At 34.2% G+C, this 24723-nt stretch overlaps 1 protein-coding gene across 1 annotated transcript in view; it reads left to right on the forward strand.

Annotated features, from left to right (window-relative positions):
• TEX10 (testis expressed 10) overlaps positions 1–24723 on the forward strand; it is a 74000-nt gene that overhangs the window by 23149 nt on the left and 26128 nt on the right. The window contains exons 6-9 of the mRNA XM_044658282.1: positions 2441–2676; positions 12376–12511; positions 14289–14464; positions 15627–15804. Coding sequence (XP_044514217.1) covers positions 2441–2676; positions 12376–12511; positions 14289–14464; positions 15627–15804 — 726 coding nt within the window. The remainder of the gene's footprint in view (positions 1–2440; positions 2677–12375; positions 12512–14288; positions 14465–15626; positions 15805–24723) is intronic.

The raw sequence follows: 24723 nt of genomic DNA on the forward strand, positions 1-24723 counted from the left end.
TACACACAGTTTTACTTGCTGATGATTTTGTAATGGGATCCAGATAAAATATCTATTACAGACTCTATTTCTCTAAATGACTCCCAATAGCCTCCTGGAGGGGGTCAAGTTGTTTTTGGATTAACCAACCTGTTGGTACCAGAGCTTTTCAGGGCTCAGGTAACCAGGACCAAACACAAAGACTGCCTCAGCCTGGATTGGTTACGTAGGGAATTCAGATAACAGGCCCTATTTTGACCCTATTTCTCCAATCGGCCTTCTACAGTGTTGTGTTTGACCTTGGGCAAATTATATTCTAGACCTGACACTTAGTAGATGTGTGACCTTAGGCAAGTTTTTTAAGCTATTTGAGCCTGAGGTTTCCTCTTCTATAAAACAAGAAAACAGTATCAATAAAAATTTGTATAAATAGATGCTATAGTTTGGAAAAAATAAATGTCATTTCTCATTGGAGCTATAGTTTGGAAAAAAAAGAAAAGATCATTTCTTATTGGAGCAGATAGATTTGTGTAGGAAGTATCATAAGTTAGTAGGGAGATGGTTCTTGACTTAATTAGATTGGGTTACTTCTATTATAGTTCCCAGAGAAATACAGCAAAGGGTAGTGAGTTTGCAACAGTGATCCAGGAAGTAAAGATTATTTACAAACTCCTGTAAAACAAAGTGTTAGACCTGGTAGAGGCTTTAGGAGTCACCTAGTTTAATTTTACTGTTGAAGAAATAGGCCTATAGAAGAGAAAGGTCTTGCCCAAGGACACACAGCTGGTAAATGAGGAGCAGATATCCTTTCCCAAAGAAAAAATTACTTCCTTTGGTTAAAGAAGAAAGGTCCAACTAAACATAATCAGATCTCACCAGAAAGAGAGAACTAGTAATGTTTGACTAAGGTACTAGTTGTGGCAATATGACAAAGTACCAAGTACCAAATATCTGTGAAAAAGAGACAAATTTGCTCCTTAGTATTTTAAGAACCCCAAAATTATGACTATAAAGAAAAACATCATGGGTTTGAAATTAATAATAAGAAATTAATTGTAAATTTAATGAAGTTAACAAGAATCACAGATAATGCAGTCCTTTTAGAAATGTGTATTTAAGGCCCATATTTTCAAAGATTTGTTGAGTAAAACTTCTAAGGAGAATTATTGTGATCCTAGTTTTGTGAAATGAACTTTTTTTCAGTGCTTACATTTATTGCATTTCTAAATAATAATAATTATTATTACTAAACATTCATACAGTGCTTACTATGTGCCAGGTACTTTGCTAAATGCTTTGTACTTATCTGATTTGATCCTCATAATAGCCCTGGGGGGGGTTCTATTATTTTCATTTTATAAATGAGGAAACTGAGGGGAATGATTAAATTAAACCCAGTTCACACAGCAAGTAAGTGTCTTAAGATGGATTTGAATTCAGATCTAAACTCCAGGTGCAGCACCTTATCAAATATGCCATTTAGTTTTTATTTATTATTTATTTTTATTTTTTTAAAAGGCCCTTACATTCTATTGACTCCAAGGCAGAAAAGCGGTAAGGGCTAGGCATTGGGGGTCAAGTGTCTTGCCCAGGGTCACATAGCTGGGATGTGTCTGAGGTCAGATTTGAAACCAGGACCTCCCGTCTCTAGGCCTGGCTCTCAATCCACTGAGCTACCCAGCTGCTCCCACCACTTAGTTTTAAAAAATAGTTTTATTGCTAACTTTTAAAAATACCCTGGTTGTTCCTGATACACTCCCTCTCAATTGAATCCCCTCTTTATATTATCAAATATATTATTATAATTTGTTGTATATATAGTAATTTATTATATTTATATAATAATTATACTATGTATTATCAAATGAGATAAGTATTTGTAAATCTTAGCATGGTGCCTGATGCATAGTAGGCATGTAACAAATGTTTGTCCCTTCTTCTATGGCAAAGAAAGATTTAGGCAAAAATGAACAATGAAACAACTTTTGTTTAACAATGATTTTAATATTCTGCTCTTGTATATACCCCCTTTTCTATTGAGTAAAGAAATATAGTTGATTCTCCAGGATTAAGGACCAAGATTAGCCGTTTCTAGTTTGAAGTCATTATTATTACATGGTATTTTGCCAGATAGATCAATGAACCAGCCTTAGGTCAATGAAAAATATAGGCCAACATATATTTTGATATATTTTTACAGTGGTTATATTTTCCTCTTCAGTTCTTCTTAGATTTGAACTGTTACTTAAAGCATTTCAGATCCTCACACCAACTGTGATTCAATAATTGGACAAATTTCTTAACAAAACTGACTGCAAGCATTTTTGTACTTACTATTGGTTTATATTTTATAATAAGGGAGATATTCTTCCTAATGTTTTTTAATAAGGCACCTCATTAATTGTATTTGAAATGTTAATTATATTAGATATAATGTCTTAAATTTTTTTTTTTAATTTAGCAACAAGTATATGACTCCATTAAACAATGTAGATCATCTTTTACTGAATTTAACTTTGTGTGATATCATGGTGTCCCTGGCAAGTACCTCGACGTTGCAGAAGGACTTTGATTGGATAGAAATGATTAGGAAATTTGTGACTGAGAGTTTTGAAGATGGCTACAAGCTAAATAATAAGCAGTTGAACAGATTGCTTGGGGTGACATGGAGATTAATGCAAATACAACCAAATAGAGGTAAATAATATTTCTAAAATTATACTAGCACATAGTTATGAATAAGATTGTTTTTATTTGTACTCTTTTTCTGTGTCTTTTTGAGCACTTATTTATCTTTGGGGAAAGATTGTCACTACTATTAATGCTGTCTTTCTGTTTTTATGAATAGCTACCTAGTCCTGTAATTGTCACTACTAATTAACACTTTCTGTTTTTATGAATAATTACCTAGCTTTGCTTCTATTCTTTGGGGTTATAAGTTTGTGAAAGTTAGATAAATCAATATTAAAATTTAAAACGAATTCACCAAATACTTAAGAAGTTGCTACTATATGCATAATTCCATGCTGTGTATTGGGAATTCAGTGGCAGAAATGATGTAGTCTCTTCCCTCAGGAGATATGTATATCTAAAAAGTTCTACAGATAGTTAATATGAAACAGTTTGAAGAGAGAGAAGGTACTAACAAATGTGGTAAACAGGAAAGATGCATATAGGAGGTAGTTTTCCAATTGAACCTTGAAGCAAACTAGGAATTTTAACTGTCCAGAGGTGAGGAAGGAAGTACAGAGACTTCCAAGAATGGAAAATCTGCTTTTGTGCAGAGATAGTCGGAATGTCAAATTCTGGGAATTGCCTAGTAGTAATAACCTAATAGGCTAGTTTGGCCAGCCTTTGAAAGGGGAGTAATATGCTTTAAATCTAGCAAAAACAGATAGAATTGAGGTTGTGGAAAGCTTTAAATTCCAAGCTGAGGAGTTTATATTTTATCCTAAAGGCAGTAAGTGGGAAGCTACTTAGAACTGATCAGGGGAGTGACATTGTCAAACCTCTGTCTAAAGCTATGTACTTTGTGAGATTGTGAAAAAAGAGTTACCAATTTGGGGAGTGGGGGAGTAGAAAACTAAGGCTTCTAGAGGGTGGTATTAGAATTGAACTTAAAAATATGTTTAGAGATTTTAGGAAGCATGTACACAGCAAGGTGATAGGCAGGAAAATAGGGAGAATGTCTGGAAGATGAGTCATCCAGTTTGCTGGCACTTAGAGGAGAGTATGAAAATTAAAGGTTACAAATGCTTGCCAAAGTCATGTATACTAGTTAAAGGAACTTAAACTTTACTCACTAAGCAATAGGGAGACATTGGAAAGTTAGGAGAACAGTCCTGCCACTAGGTCTCTGCAGAAGGAAAGTAAGTCTGACATTGGTATAAAGGATAGTTCTGCAAGGGGGAAATAAGGGACAGTTAGGAAGCTCCTGTAGTATGTTAGGCTAGTGGTAATTTAGGGCCTGTACTAAGTTGGTGATGATGGGAATACAGAGAGGCAATGGATACAAAAAAATTTTACAGAGGTAGAATCCAAAAGATTTAATTGTTTTACTACATAGTAGGGCAGCTAGGTGTTGCAGTGGATAGAGTGGGGATCCTGGGATCAGGAAAATTCATCTTTCTGAATTCAAACCCTCAGGTACTTCTTAGCTCTGTGATCCTGGGCAAGTCACTTAACCCTGTAAAATGAAGTGGAGAAGGAAATGGCAAACCACTTCAATATCTTCCTAGAAAACCCCAAAAGAGGTCTTGAAGAATTGAACACAGCTGAAATGACAACATGGTAAGGGAGATGAAAAAGTCCAGGATTTTGGCAGTGTGCGATTGGCAGTAATAGTGAAGTCTAGAGGAGAGCAAATAATAACTAAAAATTAATTTCATTTATATTTTAAATCTTTACCTTCTGTCTTAAAACCAACCAAGTATAGATTACCTAACAGAAGAATGGTAAGGGCTAGGCAATTAGGGTCAAGTGACTTGCCCAGAGTCACATAAGTCACATAGCTAGAAAGTGCATTATTAGTTTTAGCAAAAATATATCCCTTAAACATGAACTGATGCAGACTGAAATAAACAAAATCAGAACATCGTACATAGTAACAGCAATATTGTGGAATGATCAACTGTGAAAGACTGGGTGTCATTCTTGGGAAATCAGCTGCTTAAGGTGCTGGGGGAAAGAGAAAACTATGTCCCATCCCCCCCCCCCCCCCATTTCTAAGCCAGGGCAAGCCACCTCAAAGAATAGTCTTAAGAATGATATCAAACCCATTTCTGAACACAGAATTCCAGAGGCCCAATGGAATCTCAGCTATGATGCATGTTTGTGGCCAGAAAGAACCTTAGTTTCCACCTCTTTTTATACCAATTCATTTAGCATGCAACATGTATAATTTGTTGTCTTGACATGGAAACTAGAGTATTGGTCTTGTAGTAAACAAACAAACAAAAACACCAGTCTGACAACCTCTGTCACTTAAAAAAGCTTGTATGACCTTCTGAACTTCTGATATTTTCAACACTGGAAAAATGGGAGTCATATAATTTGTACTGTCTACCAGAAGGAGGTGACACTTGAATTAGTTTATAAAATGATACCTAACAAATGTGAATTACGGGTTGAGTTGTGAGGATTGTCTTTTTCCCCCCCTCTCTTAAATTTGTTAAAAATAAATGAATGTTACTGAGAAGGCAAACACTATATCACTTCTACATGTTAAACTATGCAAAACATTTCCACATTAGCCATATCACCAAAAAGCAAAAAAAGGCAAGAAAATTATACTTCAATTTGCACTCAGAGTTCACCAGTTCTTTCTCTAGAGGAAGATAGCATTTTTCATCATGGAATTGTTTTATCATAGAATTTTTAGAATTGTCATGGATCATTATAATAATCACAACAGCTAAGTCTCTCACAGTTGATTCTCATTATGCTATTGTTGTTAATGTATATAATGATCTGGTTCAGCTCACTTTACTCTACATTGATTCCTATAGCTCTTCCCAGGTTTTTATTGAAAAAACAAACAAAACCATATTATCCCCCATTATTTCTTAGTGTTCTATCATAATCACACATCACAATTTGTTTAGCCATTCACCAATTGACGGGTATTTCCTCAATTTCTAATTCTTGTAAGAAATAAGAATATCTAGGCCAGTGATGGCAAGCTTATGGCACAGGTGCCAAAGATGGCACAGGTAACACACTCTAGGTGTGATCCCTCTCCCTCCCCCCCTTACTAGAAAGGCAGAGCTGCTCCCCTCCCCTTCTCCACCATGCCTGATGACATTTTTTTCACACCCTCTTCCCAGAAGCCCAATGGGAGTGCCTGGAGGGAAGATGGGCAGCTCACAGGTGGCCGAGTTGGAGGGGAGCAGAGTGCTCTGGCCACTCCCCTCCACCTCTCTATGTGTGCTGTGGATTTTCTTTCTTCACCTGCCCCTCTGCCCAGCAGCCCAATGGGAGCTCTTTCTTCCTCCCCTGCTGGGATAAGGGGTGTGTGGTAGGGTGTCCAGCACTCATGGGGTGGGAAGGGGACCCCCCAACACTGTCTCTGAAAGGTTTGCTATCACTGATCTAGGTCATAATTCTGAACTGAAGATCCAGCTTTAATTATGGGAAATCAGAGCTATAGAGGTTTTACTATGCCCAGCCTGTGACAAATGTACGACAGTCATTTGATAGTAAATTAGCATCAGTGATTAATAAAACCAAATGTACTTAATAAATTCCAAATAAAGGTTTTAAGACAGGAAGTCCTCATTTGCTCTTGTCCAATGAGGACTTCTTGTTTGGACATCAGAAAGACTTAACAAAGATTAAGGCCTCCGTTAAATGTTTCATTCTGTAGAGTGTATGGTTCATGGTATGTCACAAGCACCATTCAGTCATTGCAGTTTGAAAGTAACAATAACAAAAATATGAGAATGAATCTGATCAGCATAAACTTTTCAGTCATCTCTAATCGATACTACAAATAATAGATTGACATAATTAGATTTAACTTATACTGACTCTGGGAGGAAATTTGAAGATAAACTAAATGTGCTTCCCTGGACCATAAACTTTGGGGAAACTATAATAAATATAAATCCTTCACAATAGCAAATACCATCTTGTCCTTTTACTACATTCCTACTTTCTACGACTGATTCAGTGATTGCTTCTGTTGCCTTTATCAGGAATCAAGCTGTGCTCTGTGTACTTAACATTCTAAAATTGGTAAGAGAGGCTTTTAAATTTATTGGTAGCTTTAATATTCTAAAACCCCACACTATATGTATCTATGGTTAATGTTTTATTATAATTGATATCTTAATACATAATTTGCTAACTGGGTCTAACACTTTGTAAAATATAGTTATTTACTATAAAGGATTATATGTGATGACTTGTTTTATAATCACTGATATAAAAGTAATAAAGGAAATTTTCCTTTTCATTCTTTCTTTGCCAACACAAAAAGTGCCACTATAAATATTTTTGTACATATGGGTACCTTTTCTTGATCTCTTTGGGGTACAGATCTAGTACCGATATTGATGGTCAAAGGGTATGCACAACTTTGTAGCCCTTTTTGCATAATTCAGAATTTCTTTTTAGAATGATTGGTCTAGTTCACAACTTCACCAACGTTTTATTAGTATACCTATTTTTCCTCATCCTTTCTTAGCATTTGCCATTTATGATAGGTATGGAGTATTACCTCAGAGTTGTTTCAGTTTGCATTTCTCTAATTGATATTGATTTAGAGCATTTTTTCATGTCTTATAAATAGCTTTGATTTCTTCTGAAAACTGGCTGTTCATATTCCTTGACCATTTGTCAATTGGGGAAAGGCTCTTATTTTTTATAAATTTGACTCAGTTCCCCATATATTTGAGAAATGAGTTCTTTATCAGAAAAACATGTTGTATAAATGTTAGCTATTACTTCATTGTGTATGGTACCTTTTATTTTTTTTTGAAATCTTTTTTTTTTAAACCCTTAACTTCTGTGTATTGGCTCCTAGGTGGAAGAGCAGTAAGGGTGGGCAATGGAGGTCAAGTGACCTGCCCAGGGTCACACAGCTAGGAAATGTCTGAGGCTGGATTCGAATCTAGGACCTCCTGTCTCTAGGCCTGACTCTCAATCCACTGAACTACCCAGTTGCCCCCTGTATGGTACCTTTGAGCAAAATGCTATTTCCCTGATTATCTCTTTTAGTTAGACCTGTTTTTTGCTTTTGCTTTGTCTGAGATCATGATTACCATCCTTCCCTTTTTTACTTTTGCTGAATGAAGCATAATAGATTTTCAACATGTTTTCCAAAGTTGTAAGATCCAAACCAGCCCCCTTTCTTCTTTCCCTTCCCTTACTCATAGATGGTAAGCAATTTGATTTGAGCCATACATATATATTATGTAAAACACATTTCCATGTTGGTCATTGTTGTAAGAGAGCACTCGTACAAAACCAAAACCCCAAAATAGAAATGTAAATAAACATTTGAAAGATAGATAGTATGCTTTGATCTGCAAGAGTGATATAGAACATTTTATCATATAATAATTTATAGCTTTGATTTCTTCATCTGAAAATTAACTGTTCATATCCTTTGACCATCTGTCAATTGGGGCATGTATTCTTATAAATTTGACTTAGTTCTCTATAAATTTGAGAAATGAGACCTTTATTAGAGAAATTTGTTATAAAAATCCTCCCCCCCGCCCCCCCCCCCCGTTTTAGTTTCCCTTTTAATCTTGTTGGTTTTGTTTGTCTGAAATGTTTTTAATTAACTATAATCAGAATAATTCATTTTACATTTTATAGGGCTCTCTATTATTTGTTTGGTCTTAAATTCTTTCCTTCTCTATAGATCTGTCAGGTAAACTATTCTATTTTCCCCTAATTTAGTTAGGATATCACTTGTTATACCTAATCATACCCATTTTGACCGGATCTTGGTCTAAGGATGAGATATTGCTTTATATCTAGTTTTTGCTATACTGTTTTCATTTTCCCCAGTTTTTGTTAGAAAGTGACCTAAAAGCTGGCATCTTTGGGTTTATCCAGCACAAAGTTGCTACAGTCAGTTTATTGTGTAGCTAATCTGTTGCTTTGATCTATCATTTTATTTCTTAGACAGTATCAGACTGTTCTGATGATTGCTGCCTTTTAGTACAGTTAGAGTTTTGATACTGCTAAGCTAGTTTCCTTTACTTTTTTCCCCCCTATTAATTCTCTTGATATTCTCCAGCCCTTTATTTTAATAATCTTGTATTTTTTTTTTTTTTTTTTTTTGGTTTCAAGTATGTCTCTTGTAAACAGCATATTGTTGGATTCTGGTTTTGAATCCATTCTGCTCTGTTTTAATTTTATGAGTAGACTTATCCCATACACATTCAGTCATAATTACTAACTTTATTTCCTTCCATCCTTTTCTCTCTCTTTATTATCCTGTCCCTTTTCAAAAGTCTGTTTTGCTTCAGAAGCAAAAAAAAAAAATATTCTATCCTTCTCTTTAATCATCCTCCACCCCCATCCTCTTCCACTCCCATTTCCTTATTGAGTAAATTAGATTTTTATACCCAGCTGTGTGTGAATGATTCTCTCTTTGAACTGGTTTCTATTTGACTGGGATTCAACCATTGCCCACCCCCCACTCCCATTTCCTCCTCCAGCATAAAAGTTCATCCTTGTGTGTCTTTTTTTTTTTTTTTTAAGTCACAACATAAATGACTCACTTATGTACCCAGTCTATATAGACAGGGTAACCCTGATAATGATAATGTTCTTAGAGTTAAGTGCATTATTTTCCCATATAAAAATATAGATAGTTTGACCATATTGAGTCATATCATGCTTCTATTGAGTTTTGGGTTTGAATGTCATTTTTTTCTGTTCAGTTCTAGTCTTTTTTTTTTATCAGGAATGCTTGAAAATTCTCTTACTTCATTTCATATTTATTATTTCCCCTGAAGGATTATACTCAATTTTGCTAGGTAAGTTATTTTTGATTGTGGGTCTAGCTTCTTTGCTTTCTGGAATATCATTCTATCATATTCTAAATCCTCTGTTTCTTTAACATGGAAGCTTATGTGATCCTGATTGTGGCCCCATGTTACTTGAATTATTTTATTTTATTTTTTTATGTTTGCAGCATTTTTTCCTTGACATGGGAGGTCTGTAATTTAGCTATAATTTCTCAGAAGTTTTTATTTTGGGAACTCTTTCAGGATGTAATTGGTGGATTCTTTCAATTTCTATTTTACCCTCTGTATCTAAGATGCTGGGACAGTTTTCCTTATTAATTTCTTGAAATATAAAGTCTAGACTCTTTCATCAGAGCTTTTAAGAAATCCAGAATTTCTTAAATTATCTCTCTTCAGTCTGTTTTCCAGATCAGTTGTTTTTCCAAGGAGATAGTTGTCATTTTCATCTATTTTTTTTGTTTTATTGTTTCCAGAAGTCTCATGGAGCCAATCACTTATAATTATCTAGTGGAAGTAATTAGCTTCCAATTGCCCAATTCTAATTAAGGAATTTTAAAAAATGAATCATATTTTTCTGTATCTTTTGTACCTCCTCTTTTTCTATGTGATCTATTCTACTTTTGAAGGACTTCAGTGGAATTTTGTGCTTCTTTTACCATTAGACCAATTCTGTTTTTTAAGGTATTTTCTTCCTTTTTTTGGGGTACCTCTTCCACCAAGCTGTTAATTTTTATTTCATGTTTCCTTGCATCACTTTTTATTTCTTTTCCCAATTTTTCTTTTATTATTCTCAAAATCTTTCAGTAATTCTTGGTAGGCTTGGAATCAATTAGCTTTTTTCTTTTAAACTTTGCTTTTAACTATTTTCATGATGTCATCTTCTGCATTTATGCCTTTGTCTTCTGCCCCTTGTTATTAATAAAAATTAATCTTTGCGACTTCATACTAAATTTATAAGTATTAGTAAAGAAAAAGAAAGAGAGGAATAAGGTTTCCAGCTTTTCTAATTTAAGATCAGGTCCTAGATTCCAGCCTGGCATGGTCTCTACCATGTTGCCTGCTTGCCAGAGATTGCTACATAGATAAGTGCTGCTGGGAAGACTAAGAGAAAACTTCTTCCATAAGCTCAAAGGAATGTTTGAGTGAGACACAGTCCCCATGAGCTTCATATGCTGGCTTTTCAAATTCAGTCTAAGCCCTCCTACAAGATTCTTCAATCGGCCTGAAGGTTTCACCCATGTCACACCACATATCACATTCTCTGACCTCTGTGTCCTCTGACAGTCAGGGAACCTTTCCTGTCTTGCTGGCAAACCCGACATATGACTGTCATTCCCATGGCCACCCAATGTGGTGAGTCTTTCAGCTTGGACTGGATTGGAGGTCTCCCAGATATTTTATTCATGCACCCTGACATAGTTTTTTTATGGTCAAGTTCTTTTTTGTTACTTACACATTTTCCAGCCTATTTGCTGACTTTGAACTTTATGTTGAAGTTGGGCACTATTCCCCTGAAAGTGACGAGGAAAGTGAGGGATAATACCAAGCTTCAGGCTGTGGAGGGGCTACTGTTATCAGCTCTAGTTCTCTGTGTCTGCAAATTTTTGACATTTCCAAAGAATAGTGTTCTGGGGAGAGGTTTACTCACTGCTTTCTTGGTCTGTGCTCTCATATTTACCCAGGAGTGGCCCCTATATTCCTGCTATCCCAAGCAGTAGTACTCCTCTTGGTTCTGGAACTGTATATAAGGACCCCTGCTCCCTTGTGATTGGTTTAGTGCTAGGAAAGAGTCCTCTATAATCCTTTTCTGACCCCTTTACTGTCTCTGGGATAGAAGCTGCTGCTGTTATAGCTGCCTCGTAAGACCCTCTGCAGAGTTGACTGGGCTCTGGATTGCCCCCCTTCTCCTATACCCCTTCTATACAGAAAGCTATTTTTCCTCCAGGATTAAGTCTTTATGTGTGATATAGCGAAAACTCGTGAATCAGAATTAGATATATTTTTTAAAAACCTGTGATACAGTGAAGCTGCGATAAGTGAAGTATAATATAGCAAGGGACAACTGTATATAGTTATCAGCTGAAAAGTAATTAAAAAGTAACATATTTTACTACTAAAATTGAGGATTTGAACAGAGAAGTGTGTGATTTTAATTGATCTAGGCCTAACCTCTTAGAGTTGGGGTAGACTTCAGGATCTTTCTAAAGTGGGTTGGTATGTAGGTAGTGTGCAGATTTTTAGACTTGCATTGTCAATAGAAGAGTAAAAAAACCATGGAGACTAACTACATTATACGTTTAATCTCTATATCTTCTTATAGGAGGCTAGAGCTGGGGTGGACAAAAGCCAGTGAGAGTAGTTTTATTACCTGCTAATATTTTGTATGAACCACCTGTTTTGGGAGAAAGTTGTCTATATTTTGGCTCTATTAACCATATTAGTGTATTAACTAGTAATCATTTTCAAATTTCTTCCTCTATTGCATTTGGATTTATATTTCACTCAGAAGAAATCCTTTTATTTATTTTTAAAAAATACATATTCCTTATTCTCTATTAAGTTCCTAGTTTCTGCTATCTATACCAAGGCTTTGTATCATTTGACAATCGCTTGAAACAACTGGTATCATCTTAATTGTCTCTTTTGTTTTGTCACTTTTCTATCAGAGAGAGCGCTAATGTATCTCTTAAGTTATTTTTTGCCAGTTAGACCAATTTAAATAATTTTTGTAGACCATTCAATGGACTGGATTTCGTACAATATTGCTAATTAATGAAATTTTATGATCATTAGTTTGCTATAATCTTTTTCTAAAGATGATGAAGACTGGTCAGGTATTTATGATGGCCAGTGTTCATTGTTAAATTTGTATAAAATTTGTTATAGATTTATTTTTTTCCCCTTCTAGTGTCAACAGAGGTGCTAATCAGGGCAGTTTATACACTTTATCAACAGAAGAATCTCCTTGTTTCTGTCCGTTCTTCACTTCTGAACTTCTTTAGTAGCATTTATCAGAAAGAAGAAATGGGTCCTCACAAAATCAAGTAAGAAAGGTTTTTAATTTGTTAGTTTTTTCATCTAGGTATAACTTTCCTATGGTGACAGTTCTTTTCAACATGTACTGTAGTCCAATTAAATGATTGCATAAAAACAGCATATTTCCTGATTAGTGAATAATTGGGTAAATCCTTGCTCATTCAAATGGTGTGAGAGTGTTTGTTCACCCTATACAAGCCGGTAATTGGAGAGACCCCTGCCTTCAGCTTTTGGGAAAGGGAGAATGGGAATTCCAGGCCTTTTCCTTGCTGTTTGGTAACCAGTCAAGAGGGGGAAGGAGAAAACTTTGGTAAGAACATTTCAGGGAAATAGAGATTGTGGTGGGATCTGGACAGGGATTTGAAGTCTCATGTCATGTCCAACACAAGCTGCATAGATGTGTAAAGAAAAGATAGTTTCTTTTTAATTTAAAATTTTGTTTTGAATTATGAATAGCTGAGGACCATATACTCCAGAAAACATGCAATATTTATATATTGTGGGTGGGTTTAGCATATTAAGGGAATTTGCGGAGCATCTGGGAGACATTTTCTCCTGCTGTCTTTTAAGTAGTTGCTCACTTAGTGGTTTCTACTCTTGTTCAATTTTAACTTTGTGTCATGCCCTCTGCTACTGGTACAGTTGTGGAAAGTAAAGATGCCTTCTATTGGGCACCTGAGAGTGCCAGTCAAGATAAAACTGCCTTTAAAATGTGTGTATTCAGGCTATAACATCTTCCTGAGATTTCTGATTTGAAGACTTGCTTTCTGTTTCTGGTGACTAATTTGGAAATGAATTGCAATACTGGAAAGAACCTAAATAGGATATTGAGGGATCATGAAAGGAAATGGCTATGTCTTGGTGCATAGGTGGGGCTTTCATCACTAATTCAGATTTTAAGGTAGATATTTAGAGGAGAGAGGATAATATTGGAACATGTTGAAAGCAATTCACAATGACCCTGTGAAATAGGTATTATCACTATTTACAGGAAGCCAAGACTGGGAGGTCACAGAGCCTGTGAGTAGTAGACTAGTTTCAAATCCAGTTTTCTTAATGCTGCTTATATTGTACATGTGGTAAAGGGAAAGGAATACTAGGGGTAAGGGAGACAGATTTGTAATTTTATTGGTATGAGGAAATCTTGATAATGAATTTACTCTTCCATTGCAAATTGGTACCTCTTCTATAGCCTATAGTAGTGAATGTTGCTGGAAACATGAAAAATTTAAGTGATTTGTCTAGGGTTACACAGAAAGTATTTTAAAGGCAGAAGTAGAACTCAAGCCCTTTTTTTTTTTTTTTTTTTTTTAACTGTACCAGAGTTGTATACATGACTTGAGGCTTTTTCAGAAGTTGTTGTCACCATGTATTCACTTCTTGGTTAGGAATGGTTTTGAGTTATTAAAAAAAGATTCAGGTACATTCAATGTATTCTTTTTAAGGTGGCAGAGATGAATATTAAGAGTAATTTTCATCACAATGGAGTAAGAAAAGTTTTAACTGTATAATTATTTTGAAATTTTGCTTAAATGGAATAATACATTCCTCTTTCTCTGCCAGTGAAATGTAGGGCTGTGTGATACCTGCTTGAGAATAGAGATTATTTCATTGTTTTTGTACCTAATACCTAGCACAGTACCTGGATCAGAACATATGCTTAGTAAATACTAGTGAATATTTTTTCATTATTACAGTATTCTTAAACATGCTAGGCATGGTTTGTTAGGTTGTTTTATTTTTTTAGGTAATTAAATGTTTTGGTATCTTTTTGTTCTTTTTTAGAAGCCGAAGTAAAGTATTATCTCGTTGGCTGGCTAGTTTGCCCTTGCAGCTTGCTCAGCTTGGTTGTAAAAACCCTGAACTGTCAACTCAACTTATTGATATCATCCATGCTGCTGCAGCACGATCAAATAAAGAGTTACTAAATAGTTTGCAAGCCACTGCTTCTCGGATCTATGGTAAGAGTTGAGGTCTTTAACAACATAGGTTCTGATGAATTTTAAAAATTTTCCTTTACTTTAAAATTTTTTAATATCACCTTTATCCCCATTTCTGAATTTGGCAAAGTAAAACTTTCTAGGGTAGCCTTTTCCTACTTTTCATTTGAATTGAATGATTTAGGATATTAAGACATTAGAAACTTTAAATATTCAGATAATTCTAAACTCAATATGGAACTTAAAAATTAGTGGACTGAAAGGAATTATAGAATATTGATTACTTGCAATGGAATTGCTTGTCAGCTCCAGGAGTGGGGAAGGAAGAGGGGAATGAGAGAATAGGAATCATGTAACCATGGACAAACATTTAAAAATAAATAAAAATTAGAATATTGTTACTTGGAGTAAGCTTTCATTTATGGATTCTTTAGATGTGACTGCTCCATTTGAAACTGTAAAATAGTAATTCCATTTTCTTACAACATGAGACCAATAAAATGGCTTAGTATCTAGTAGAAATTTTTTCTTTTAAATTTAGGGAAGTTAATTGTTCTTGAATTCCTTAATCTTCTCTTCCTTGAGTGAAACCTATATAATCATCTCTGGAGAAGGTACTATTTTATTAAGAAGTCAAAAAAAACACATTTTACTATGACATTTATTTACTAATCACACTTAAAATAAGCCTATATGTTTTTTCATCACTTATGGAGAAGCACTATTTAAATAAAATATACTAAACCTAAAAAGTTTTCCTTTTTCAACTTTCTGAATTATAGAATTGGTTTCCTTTCTGAAAAAGAGAATTTATGGATGTCTCATTGAAATGTTAATCATTGTATATTGTTGCTAGAGGGCAAAGTGGAATTGTTTTTAAAATATCTTCTAATACTCTGGCTTTTAATATGCCTAGAAATTAGTATTTTGCACTTTATGGAATTTTCCTCCATTAAATGATGATTACAGTAATTTTTTTCCAAATGAAAAGACTTAAAAAAAGATGTTTTTATGATAACATTTGTTATAGTAACTTTCCATCTCTAAGTGTAAGGTTCAGAAATTGCAACATTCCAAATAATGTTCCAAACACTGAGAATTATTCAATCTTTTTGAGTGAACTCCTTTGACTTCTAACAATTTTTATACTCGAATTTAATTTAATTTCTCCAAATCTGTTTAGATCCACAAGAAGGCACTGTGGTTCTTCTTCCAGCAGCATCTCAGCAGCGTTTGGTCCAATTGTTATATTTTCTGCCTTGTCTACCTGCTGATTTGCTATGTCATTTAAGTCATTGCTGTATTATGGGAAGGCTTAGTTCAAGTTTGGCTGTTGCCCTCATAAGGATACTACATCTGAGGTAATTTGCTCAAGTGAGCATATGGTAATTTTTTGTTCTTTATCTCTCTCCCCCCATCAGTAATGTTTTGTTACTATAGTTGCTTAGTAGATAAATACCAAGTGTAGAAAGTTAGGTTTTAGTAATAGGTACAATGTAAATGACTTATTAGTTTATTTCCGATGTTGTAACAAATTAAATTTTAGCTGTTACATGATATAACCAGAAATTAATGGTCTTTTGAGTAAGGATATTTTGAGGTGTGTTTGGTGGATTAGAATTCAGATTATGTGGCAGTTATCAAAGAGCAGTGTTTGCTTGTAGTTTGGCATTGTGTCTAATGCTTTTAAACTTAGAGAGTGTAATATATGGATTGTAGAAACATTAAGATATAAAATTTAGTGGAATATTTCAGCCATGAAAGTGTAATATTTTCTTCCCCAAAGAACAAACTGGCTAGTTTAGTCACTTTTTTTTTTTTTTTTTTGGGAAATTTTGCTTACCTAGGAGTGGGAAACTTGGTATTTCAGTGTTATTTTAACTGGCCTTTGAAATAGTAGTGCTCTAGATCATTGACTCTTTTTTTTTTTAAATTCACAACACAGTATTTTTTTTGCTACAAAGCATTGCAGTACATTGAACCTTTGAGTCAAAATATGAGATATTCTTTGAGACATCTTCTGTGCAGTTTTCCTTCAATAACAGCAGGTGTTTTTCTTGTTCTTTGTGAGCTCAAGGTCTGATAATTTTTGAGATGAGCCCTTAAGTATATAATAGGCAAAATTTGTTTATTTTGTGAATACTATAGGTTGCTTGGTGGAAAGAGCACTGGAGTTAGGTACACCTAAGATCAAATCCAGCCTCAGACACTTATTGGATCTTTGTCTGGGCGAGTCACTTAACCTCCATTTGCCTTAATCTAATGGAAAAGGAAACGGCAAACTATTCCAATATCTTTGCCAAGAAAATGCCATGGACAGTATGGTCCACAGGTGGTCACAGTTAGACACAATTGAATAACCACAAAAATATTTGTCATATTCTATATTCTAGTTAAGTAAAATGTGTATTAAATAATCATTTATAGATTTTTTTTATCTACAATAACATTCAGAATTTGTGGCACACTTTGTGAAACTCTTCTTTAGAGGAGATGACTTTGGACTTAGTAATTTTACCATTGTAACTTAGTGTTACTATTATACTTAGAAATGTTTCTAAAGCAGTGGTATTCTATTATTTGATTGCTGAGCCATATAATACAATCAAAAGTTATATTCTGTAGAGTATATTATAGTATAAGCTTAAGTTTATGTGTGGAAGAGCTATTGTGAGATCTGAAATCACAGTTTGTCACTGTTCTGTGATATCTGTGTGCTAGAAAGAGCAGGAGGCTTAGAATTTGGAGGACTTGATTCTAGTCTCCCCCTTAGCAGTCGATTGATCGCATGATGCCAGACAAGTAATTTTTATTTTTCAGGACTTCATTTTTTCCTTCCTTGTAAATTAAGAAGATTGGACTAGATGATCTCTGACTTTCTTTCAGTGTCAAGATTTAGGACATCTGGTGGTGCAGTACACCAAACATCAGGCCTGGAATTGAGCAGACCTGATTTTAAAGCCTGCCTGACACACAACTTGCTGTGTGATTCTGGGCATGTCATTTCACCTCTGTTTGCTTTAGGTTCCTTAACTGTAAAATTGGGATAATAATAAGATTGTTGTGAGGATCAAATGGGATAATATTTTTAAAAAGTGCTAAGTACAGTGCCTCATACATAGGATGTGTTATATAAATGTTAGTTATTGTTATTGCTAATAGCTTGCAATTATATAGTCCTAAAAGATTTGCAAAGCATTTGAAATATTACTTCATTTAGTACTCACAATCACAGCACTATTATGAGGAAATTGAGGACTGGGGAGGCTATGTGACATACCCACGTTCACTCAGTTAGGGTCTGAATCAAGTTTTGAAATGCAATTCTTGTCTCCACATCCAGTTCACTCCATTACAATGCTTAGGTTTCTGCAAACAAGGTTTAGGTTTCTGTTGATACTTAGCACTGTAAGCTTTGCAAAGCACTTTATAAGCATCTCATTTTATCCCTATAATAGCTCTGGCAGATAGTCGCTATTATCTTCATTTTATGGTTGAGGAAACCAAGGCACAATATTAAGTGACATGTCCAAGGTCACACATTTGGTGAGTGTCTAAAGCCAGATATAATCTTAGGACTTCTGACTTCAGGATCCTGTGCTGTATCCATGGCACCATCTAGCTGGATGTTGAAGATAAATGTGTTGATGGATAACTCTACAGGGTATCCAATCCAATAGCACACACTATCAACTAGATACTAAATATTCTTTTTTTTCCATATTTGGCTCAACTCTTGAGTTATTGCGGGAATTGTTTTCAAAGCTTCACTATCTTGAAAACTTATGATACTTTGGAGCACTCTGGCTGGCCATTACTCTAGCCACATGGCTATTGCTTGTTTTAATGTCAGAATTCTTTGATGGAAGAATTACTTTCTTCTGTCCTTTTGGAGTTCCTTGATAGTTATTGTATATTACAGATCACCTTCCTCCCACTCTATGTTTTTCTTGTGTGATGCTTATCATTAGTTCTATGTCTCAGTGCTTTGTAGGAAACAACTTATTAGAGTAATGCCTTTTAAGTTAGTGCTTTACTTAATCAAATGTTTTTAATAGTGAATAAACACGCATAGCGAGATCTTATATTTGTTACAAAGTTTGGTTAGTTGTGTCTTTTGTGGAATTATTTGCATAGAACAATCTGTTTATTGCTTGGTTTCTCCAGTGTCTCATTTCTTTATTTTATTTTATTTTTAAAAAAAATAAAGTTTTATTCAGTTTTCAAGCATGTATTTTTTCCCCTCTCATTTCTTCTGATCTTATTACTGGTCGGGAAAACCAAATAACTCTTTAACCAATAAACATAGTTAAGGAAAACAAATATTCATAATGACCAAAATGTGTATCTCATTTGCATAGTAGTCAGTGATCATTCTCTTAGGAAATAGGTAGTGTCTGAAAATGATTGCTCATTACAGTGATTAGAACCTAATCTTTCAAAATTGTTCATTTTTATATAATTGATGTTGTAGAAATTGCTCTCCTGGTTCTGTTCAATTAGTTGTCTCAATCCATACATGTCTTCCTAGGTCTCTCTGAAACCATCTTTATTCATTTCTTATATTAGTATTCTATTACATTTATATACCATGATGGGTACATCCATTCCCCATATGAATTTTATTCCTTATTTTCCAGTTTCAGTGCCACCACAAACAGTTGTTACAAATATTTTTGTAAATACTGGATTTTTTTTTTATCTCTTTGAGGCATAGACTCACTATGGTATATTGCTGAGTCAAAGAGTATGTACAATTTGGTAACTTGGGACAATTCCAAATTGCTTTTCAGAACAGCTATACCATTTCACAGTCTTAGTAGCAATGTATCAGTTTACCTCTTTTCTCTAGCCCCTCTAACATTTTACATCTACCTTTTTTTCTGAACCTTTACCTTCCATCTTCCAATCAATAGTAAGTACTAAATATTGATTCTAAGGCTTAGGCATTGGTGTTCAGGCTTAGTTAGGCATTTGTGGGTAAATGACTTGTCCCAGGTCACATAGCTAGGAAGCATCTGAGTTTAGATTTGAACCCATGACCTCCTATCTGTAGGCCTGGCTCTATCCACTGCATCTACATTTTTTGGATACCTAAGCTAATCTGATGGGTGTGAAATAGAACACCCAGTTGCTTTAGTTTGCATTTTTCTAGTTGAAAGCATTTATTCATATTGCTATTAGTAGCCTCCTTTGAAGAGTGTTTTGATTCATATCCTTTGACCACCTATGTATGAATTAAGAGAATGATATTTTTTTAATTGAATCAGTTCCTTATATATCTTGGAGATGATATCTTCATCAGATAAACTTAACTGCAAAGATATTTTCCCCTAATTAATTGTTTCCCTTTTATCTTAACTTCATGTGATTTTTTTTTTAAATATAAAAACTTTTCATCCTATTATCTTAAATGGTTTCCTTTTCTTTGCTATTTATTTGTAGGAGAAGGTTGTGGAACAGGAGTATGTATGCTCAGTATTGATGCTCTATGCTTGATATAAACAGCTTCTATTCCCCTTCTCTTGCCCTCATTTAGAATTCAAACGCAAGTTTTAACTTTTTTAAAGAATTCAATTTTATTTTTAGTTCCAAATTCTTTCTCTGCCTCTTTCCCCACCTGTTGAGAAAATCTATTATAAGTATAAATATGTATAATTATACAGAACAAATTCCTATATTAGCCATATCCAAAAAAAAAGGAAAAGAAAAAATATGCTTCCAACTGTGCTTAGAGACCATCAACTCTCTATCTGGATAAAGGATAGCCTGTGTCATCATGAGTTTTAGAACTGTGGTCGCTAATTGTCTTGATGATCAGTTACTCAATCTTTTAAAGTTGTCTTTACAATATTGCTGTTATTGTATTATCTATTACAATATTAGCATATTACAATGTATACATTATTGTATTTTAAGTTATATATTGTTATTGTATAAATTATTCAGATTCTGCTTATTTCACTTTATCAGTTCATACAACAATTCCTAGATTTTTTCTGAAACCATCTCTTTAATTTCTTATAACTCAATAGTTTTTTCATGCCATCCACCTACCATAAGTTATTCAGCCATTCCCTAATAGGTGGGCTTCTGCTCAGTTTCCAGTTCTTTGCCACCATGAAAAGATTTACTATAAATATTTTTGTACATATAGGTCCTTTTTCTTTGACTTCATTGAGGTAGGTATAGACCTAGTAATGATACCACTGGGGGGGGGGGGAAGGTTAATAGCTTGTGGGGCATAGTTCCAAATTGTTTTCTAGAATGTTTGGACCAGTTCACATTTCCATCAGTAGTACATTAGGAAATAACATTTTTCCCTCATCCTCTTTACATTTGTCAGTCTTTTGGGTCAACTTGGGGCATGAGGTGGTATTTTAAATTTGCATTTCTCTAATTATTAATGATTCAGAACATTTTTTTTCATATGGGTATATTAATAGCTTTGGTGTTTTTTCCCCCCTCTAAAAATTGTCTATTCAAATCCTGTGGTCATTTATCATTTGGAGAATGATTCTTATTCTTGCAAGTTTGACTCATTTCCTTACATATCTTATAAATGAGCATTCAATATATATTCAATATATTCAATATATATTCAATATATTCAATATAGCATTGAACCAAATCTATTAAGATGAAGTTCAGTAGAGAAGAACAGAAAATCTTGCACCTTTGTTCAGAAATTCAACTTTATTAAGTAGAAGATCGTTCAGTGTGATGGTTCAGTAGAGGTTCAGTGAAGTTGAGTAGTCTTGTTCAGATAAAAGCCCAATGTAATCTGATTATGGATATCTTGGACATTTTATTTGCCTGTTTCCAAATTGCTTGCCAAGTTGCACCAATTCTCAGCTCCACTAATAATGTACTAGTGTACCTGTCTTTTCACAGGTCCTCTAACATTGACTATTCCTATCTTTTGTCATTGAGGTATTTTAAACTGCATTTCTCTTAGTGATATAGAACATTCTTTGATGTGCTTAATAGGTTGTAATTCTTTTGAGACCATTTTGTTCATATCCTTTAACCACGTTATCTATTGAGGAATGGCTTTTGATCTTACAGCTGTTTCTTGTTTTTTTTATGTGTCAGATATCAAACTTATCTAAGAATTTTGACAAAAAGATTGTTTTGGGGCAGCTGGGTAGCTCAGTCGAGTGAGAGTCAGGCCTAGAGACAGGAGGTCCTAGGTTCAAACCTGGCCTCAGCCACTTCCCAGCTGTGTGACACTGGGCAAGTCACTTGACCCCCATTTCCCACCCATACCAATCTTCCACCTATGAGACAATACACCGAAGTACAAGGGTTAAAAAAAAAAAAAGATTGTTTTATTTCCAATCAGCTTTTCTTATTCCCAGTATATTTTGTGCATTAGTTTTCCAATTTTATGTAATCAAAATCACCTAACTTATCTTTTGTGATTGCTTCTATTTCTTGTTGAATTAAGAATACATCTTCCCATAGTTGTGAAAGGTATATAATCTGTATATCTTTTTATGGTATGATATTCAGTTTTGAACTTAACTGTAGAATATGTTACTTGGTTCTCGTAGTTTTGTTGAAAAGAGTATGCTTATCACATAAATTTGTGGTGAACTTAGCTCGCTCAGTTTCATTTTTTTCCTCTAGTATTGTTCAGCAATATATGAATGGGGGTGAAGGTATTTGATATGAGGAGTAATCCAAGGTTAAGGCTTGGCCAAGAATAGTGATAGGATGAGGGGTTTGGGTTATTTAGTCTCTTAGTCCTTCAATGTTAGAATGCGATTTATGTTAAGAGTTTTTTTGTGAAATTCTGTTAACTCAATAGGATTTTTTTGACCTATCAAAATAGATTTATTATAAAGAGATTTTGCTACCATGTTAGAAATTTGAGATTCATTGTTTTCTATTTACCAATTTATTTTGTGATTATTCATGGTTTTATTCATTATTATATTTTCTGGTTAAGGAATTTTGATAATAAAATATAATAAATAATAGTAAATAATAGTAAAGATTATTCTCTAAGGGAATATTTACCATTTTCTTTTGGGTGCTCAGGGCAACTTATTCATAGAGTACAAATGTGAAATTTGTAGATTTAATTTATATTTAAATTTCTCTTCTATGATATGGCATAAAAATAAAATACTTTCTATAGCCTTGCTGTTTGAAAGGTTTTGATGGCTTTTTGTGTAGTTTTCATTTTTAGTATATGATGTATGATCCTTTAAACTTAACTTTCAACCTTTTTTGTTCCCAAGGGGGAAAAGAACACTTATAATTATGCCAGTGAAGCAGTAGTCCATTTCTTATTTTGACCTACTTGCTACTTCACCCCTCAATTCACTATGAGCAGCTAAAAAAAAAAACAAACGAAGAGTAGCAGTGACTAGTATTAAAAGTTAAGCCTTTTTTAAATTTGTTTTTTTGTTTATGTGACAGAAGTAAAAAGAAATTAGTCAGACTAAGTGGATGTTCAAAGAAATAGATAAGAGAAAGTTAACTGTTTGAAACAATTAGTTTTATTAAAAATTCTCTTTCACAGATCAAAAGATGATTTTCTTTAAAAAGATTTTCATTATAAGTTCAAAATGCTCTTTATAATTAATTTCATTTTATAATTTTAATCTGGGACATAGGGAAAATATTAGATAGGGAGATGGTTCTAGTCCTAGATTTGCCACGTTAACTAGCTGTTAGACCTTCAGAAAGTCATATAACCATAAAATTAAGCTCTAGGCATTTATTCCTTTTCCACTGTACATTGTGTTATCTTTAGAGCTACTCATTCTATTGCTTGGAAATGTAAACTGATCACATTTCTTCAGATATTTTAGATCTGAACAATTCCTGTTGAGTAGAGTGTTTTTTAAAATTATTTTTTACTTCTAAAAAATAAGCTATTTGAGGAATGCCTGGAAAACTTAATAACATTGGGCCTCTATTACCGTTGAGATTCATCTTCCTTTCCCACCCATATATCCATGATGTGTTGTGATTTATAATATATGTAATTTCTAGCAGTGTTAGAACCTTTATTTATACTTTGATACTTTTGACTTTTCATATCTTTTTGTTATTGTTTAAAACCGTTACCCTTTTGTCTTAGACTCAGTGATATGTATTGGTTCCAAGGCAGAAGAGCAGAAAGGGCTAAGGAGTATGCTGTGGAAATTGTGTCTTGCCCAGAGTCACACAGCTGCGGAGTTTCTGAGGGCAGATTTAAACTTAGGGGACCTCCTGTTTCTAGGTCTGGCTTTTAATTCACTGAGACATCTAGTTGCCCTCAACCTTTCCAATATCTAAAATGATGAGATTGAACTAGATGATTGCTAAAGTTTCTTCTAGGTTTAAGGTTCTTTGATTACTTGATTTTAGTAAAATGTTTGAAGGTGAAAAGAAGAATGTTGGCAGTTGCTAAAGTGCAGGGCCTGGAATCAGGAACATTCCATTTTGACTTCAGACACTTCCTGTATGGTTCTGGACAAGTTACTTATAACCTGTTTGCCTCAGTTTTCTCATCTATAAAATGAACTGAAAAAGGAAATGGCAAACCACCCCACTATCTCTGCCAAGAAAACTCTTAGGTAATCAACACATGACATTTAATGTCCAAAGCAACTTAATGTTCAATAAACCCAAAGAGCCAGGCCTTTTGGGAAAGGACCTCATTATTTGACAAAAATTGGAAAAATTGGAAAATGGCAGAGATTATGACATGGATCAACATCTTACAACATATACTACGATAAAGTCAAAATGGATACTTGTTCTAGAAATAAAGGGTAGTACCATAAACAGATGAGGGGGCCACAGAATAGTTTCAGACTTAGGGAGAAGGGAAGAATTTATGACCAAACAAGACAGAGAACATTACAAAAAATGAAACAGATAACTTTGACTATATTAAATTAAAAAGATTTTTTACAATAAAACAATGCAACTAACATTAGAAGGGAAATATCAGATTTTTTGGGTGGTATTTTATAATGTATACCTGACAAAAGTATCATTTCTCAAGTATATAGAGAACTGAGTAATATTTGTAAGAATACAAACCATTCCCCAATTGAAAATTGGTCCCAGAATATGAACAGGCAATTCTGAGAGGAAGAGATTAAAACTGTCCTTAGTCATCCAGATCACTTGATTAGAGAAATAACAATTGAGATATACTGCCTCAAACCTACCAGAAATGTTGGAGGGGATGTGGGAAAATGGGGACATTAACATACTGTTGGTGGAACTTTAAATTGATAGAACTGTTCTAGAGAGCAGTATAGGTACCAGGC

The sequence above is a fragment of the Gracilinanus agilis genome, chromosome 1 (assembly GCF_016433145.1).
Source record: "Gracilinanus agilis isolate LMUSP501 chromosome 1, AgileGrace, whole genome shotgun sequence".
Lineage (NCBI taxonomy): Eukaryota > Metazoa > Chordata > Mammalia > Didelphimorphia > Didelphidae > Gracilinanus > Gracilinanus agilis.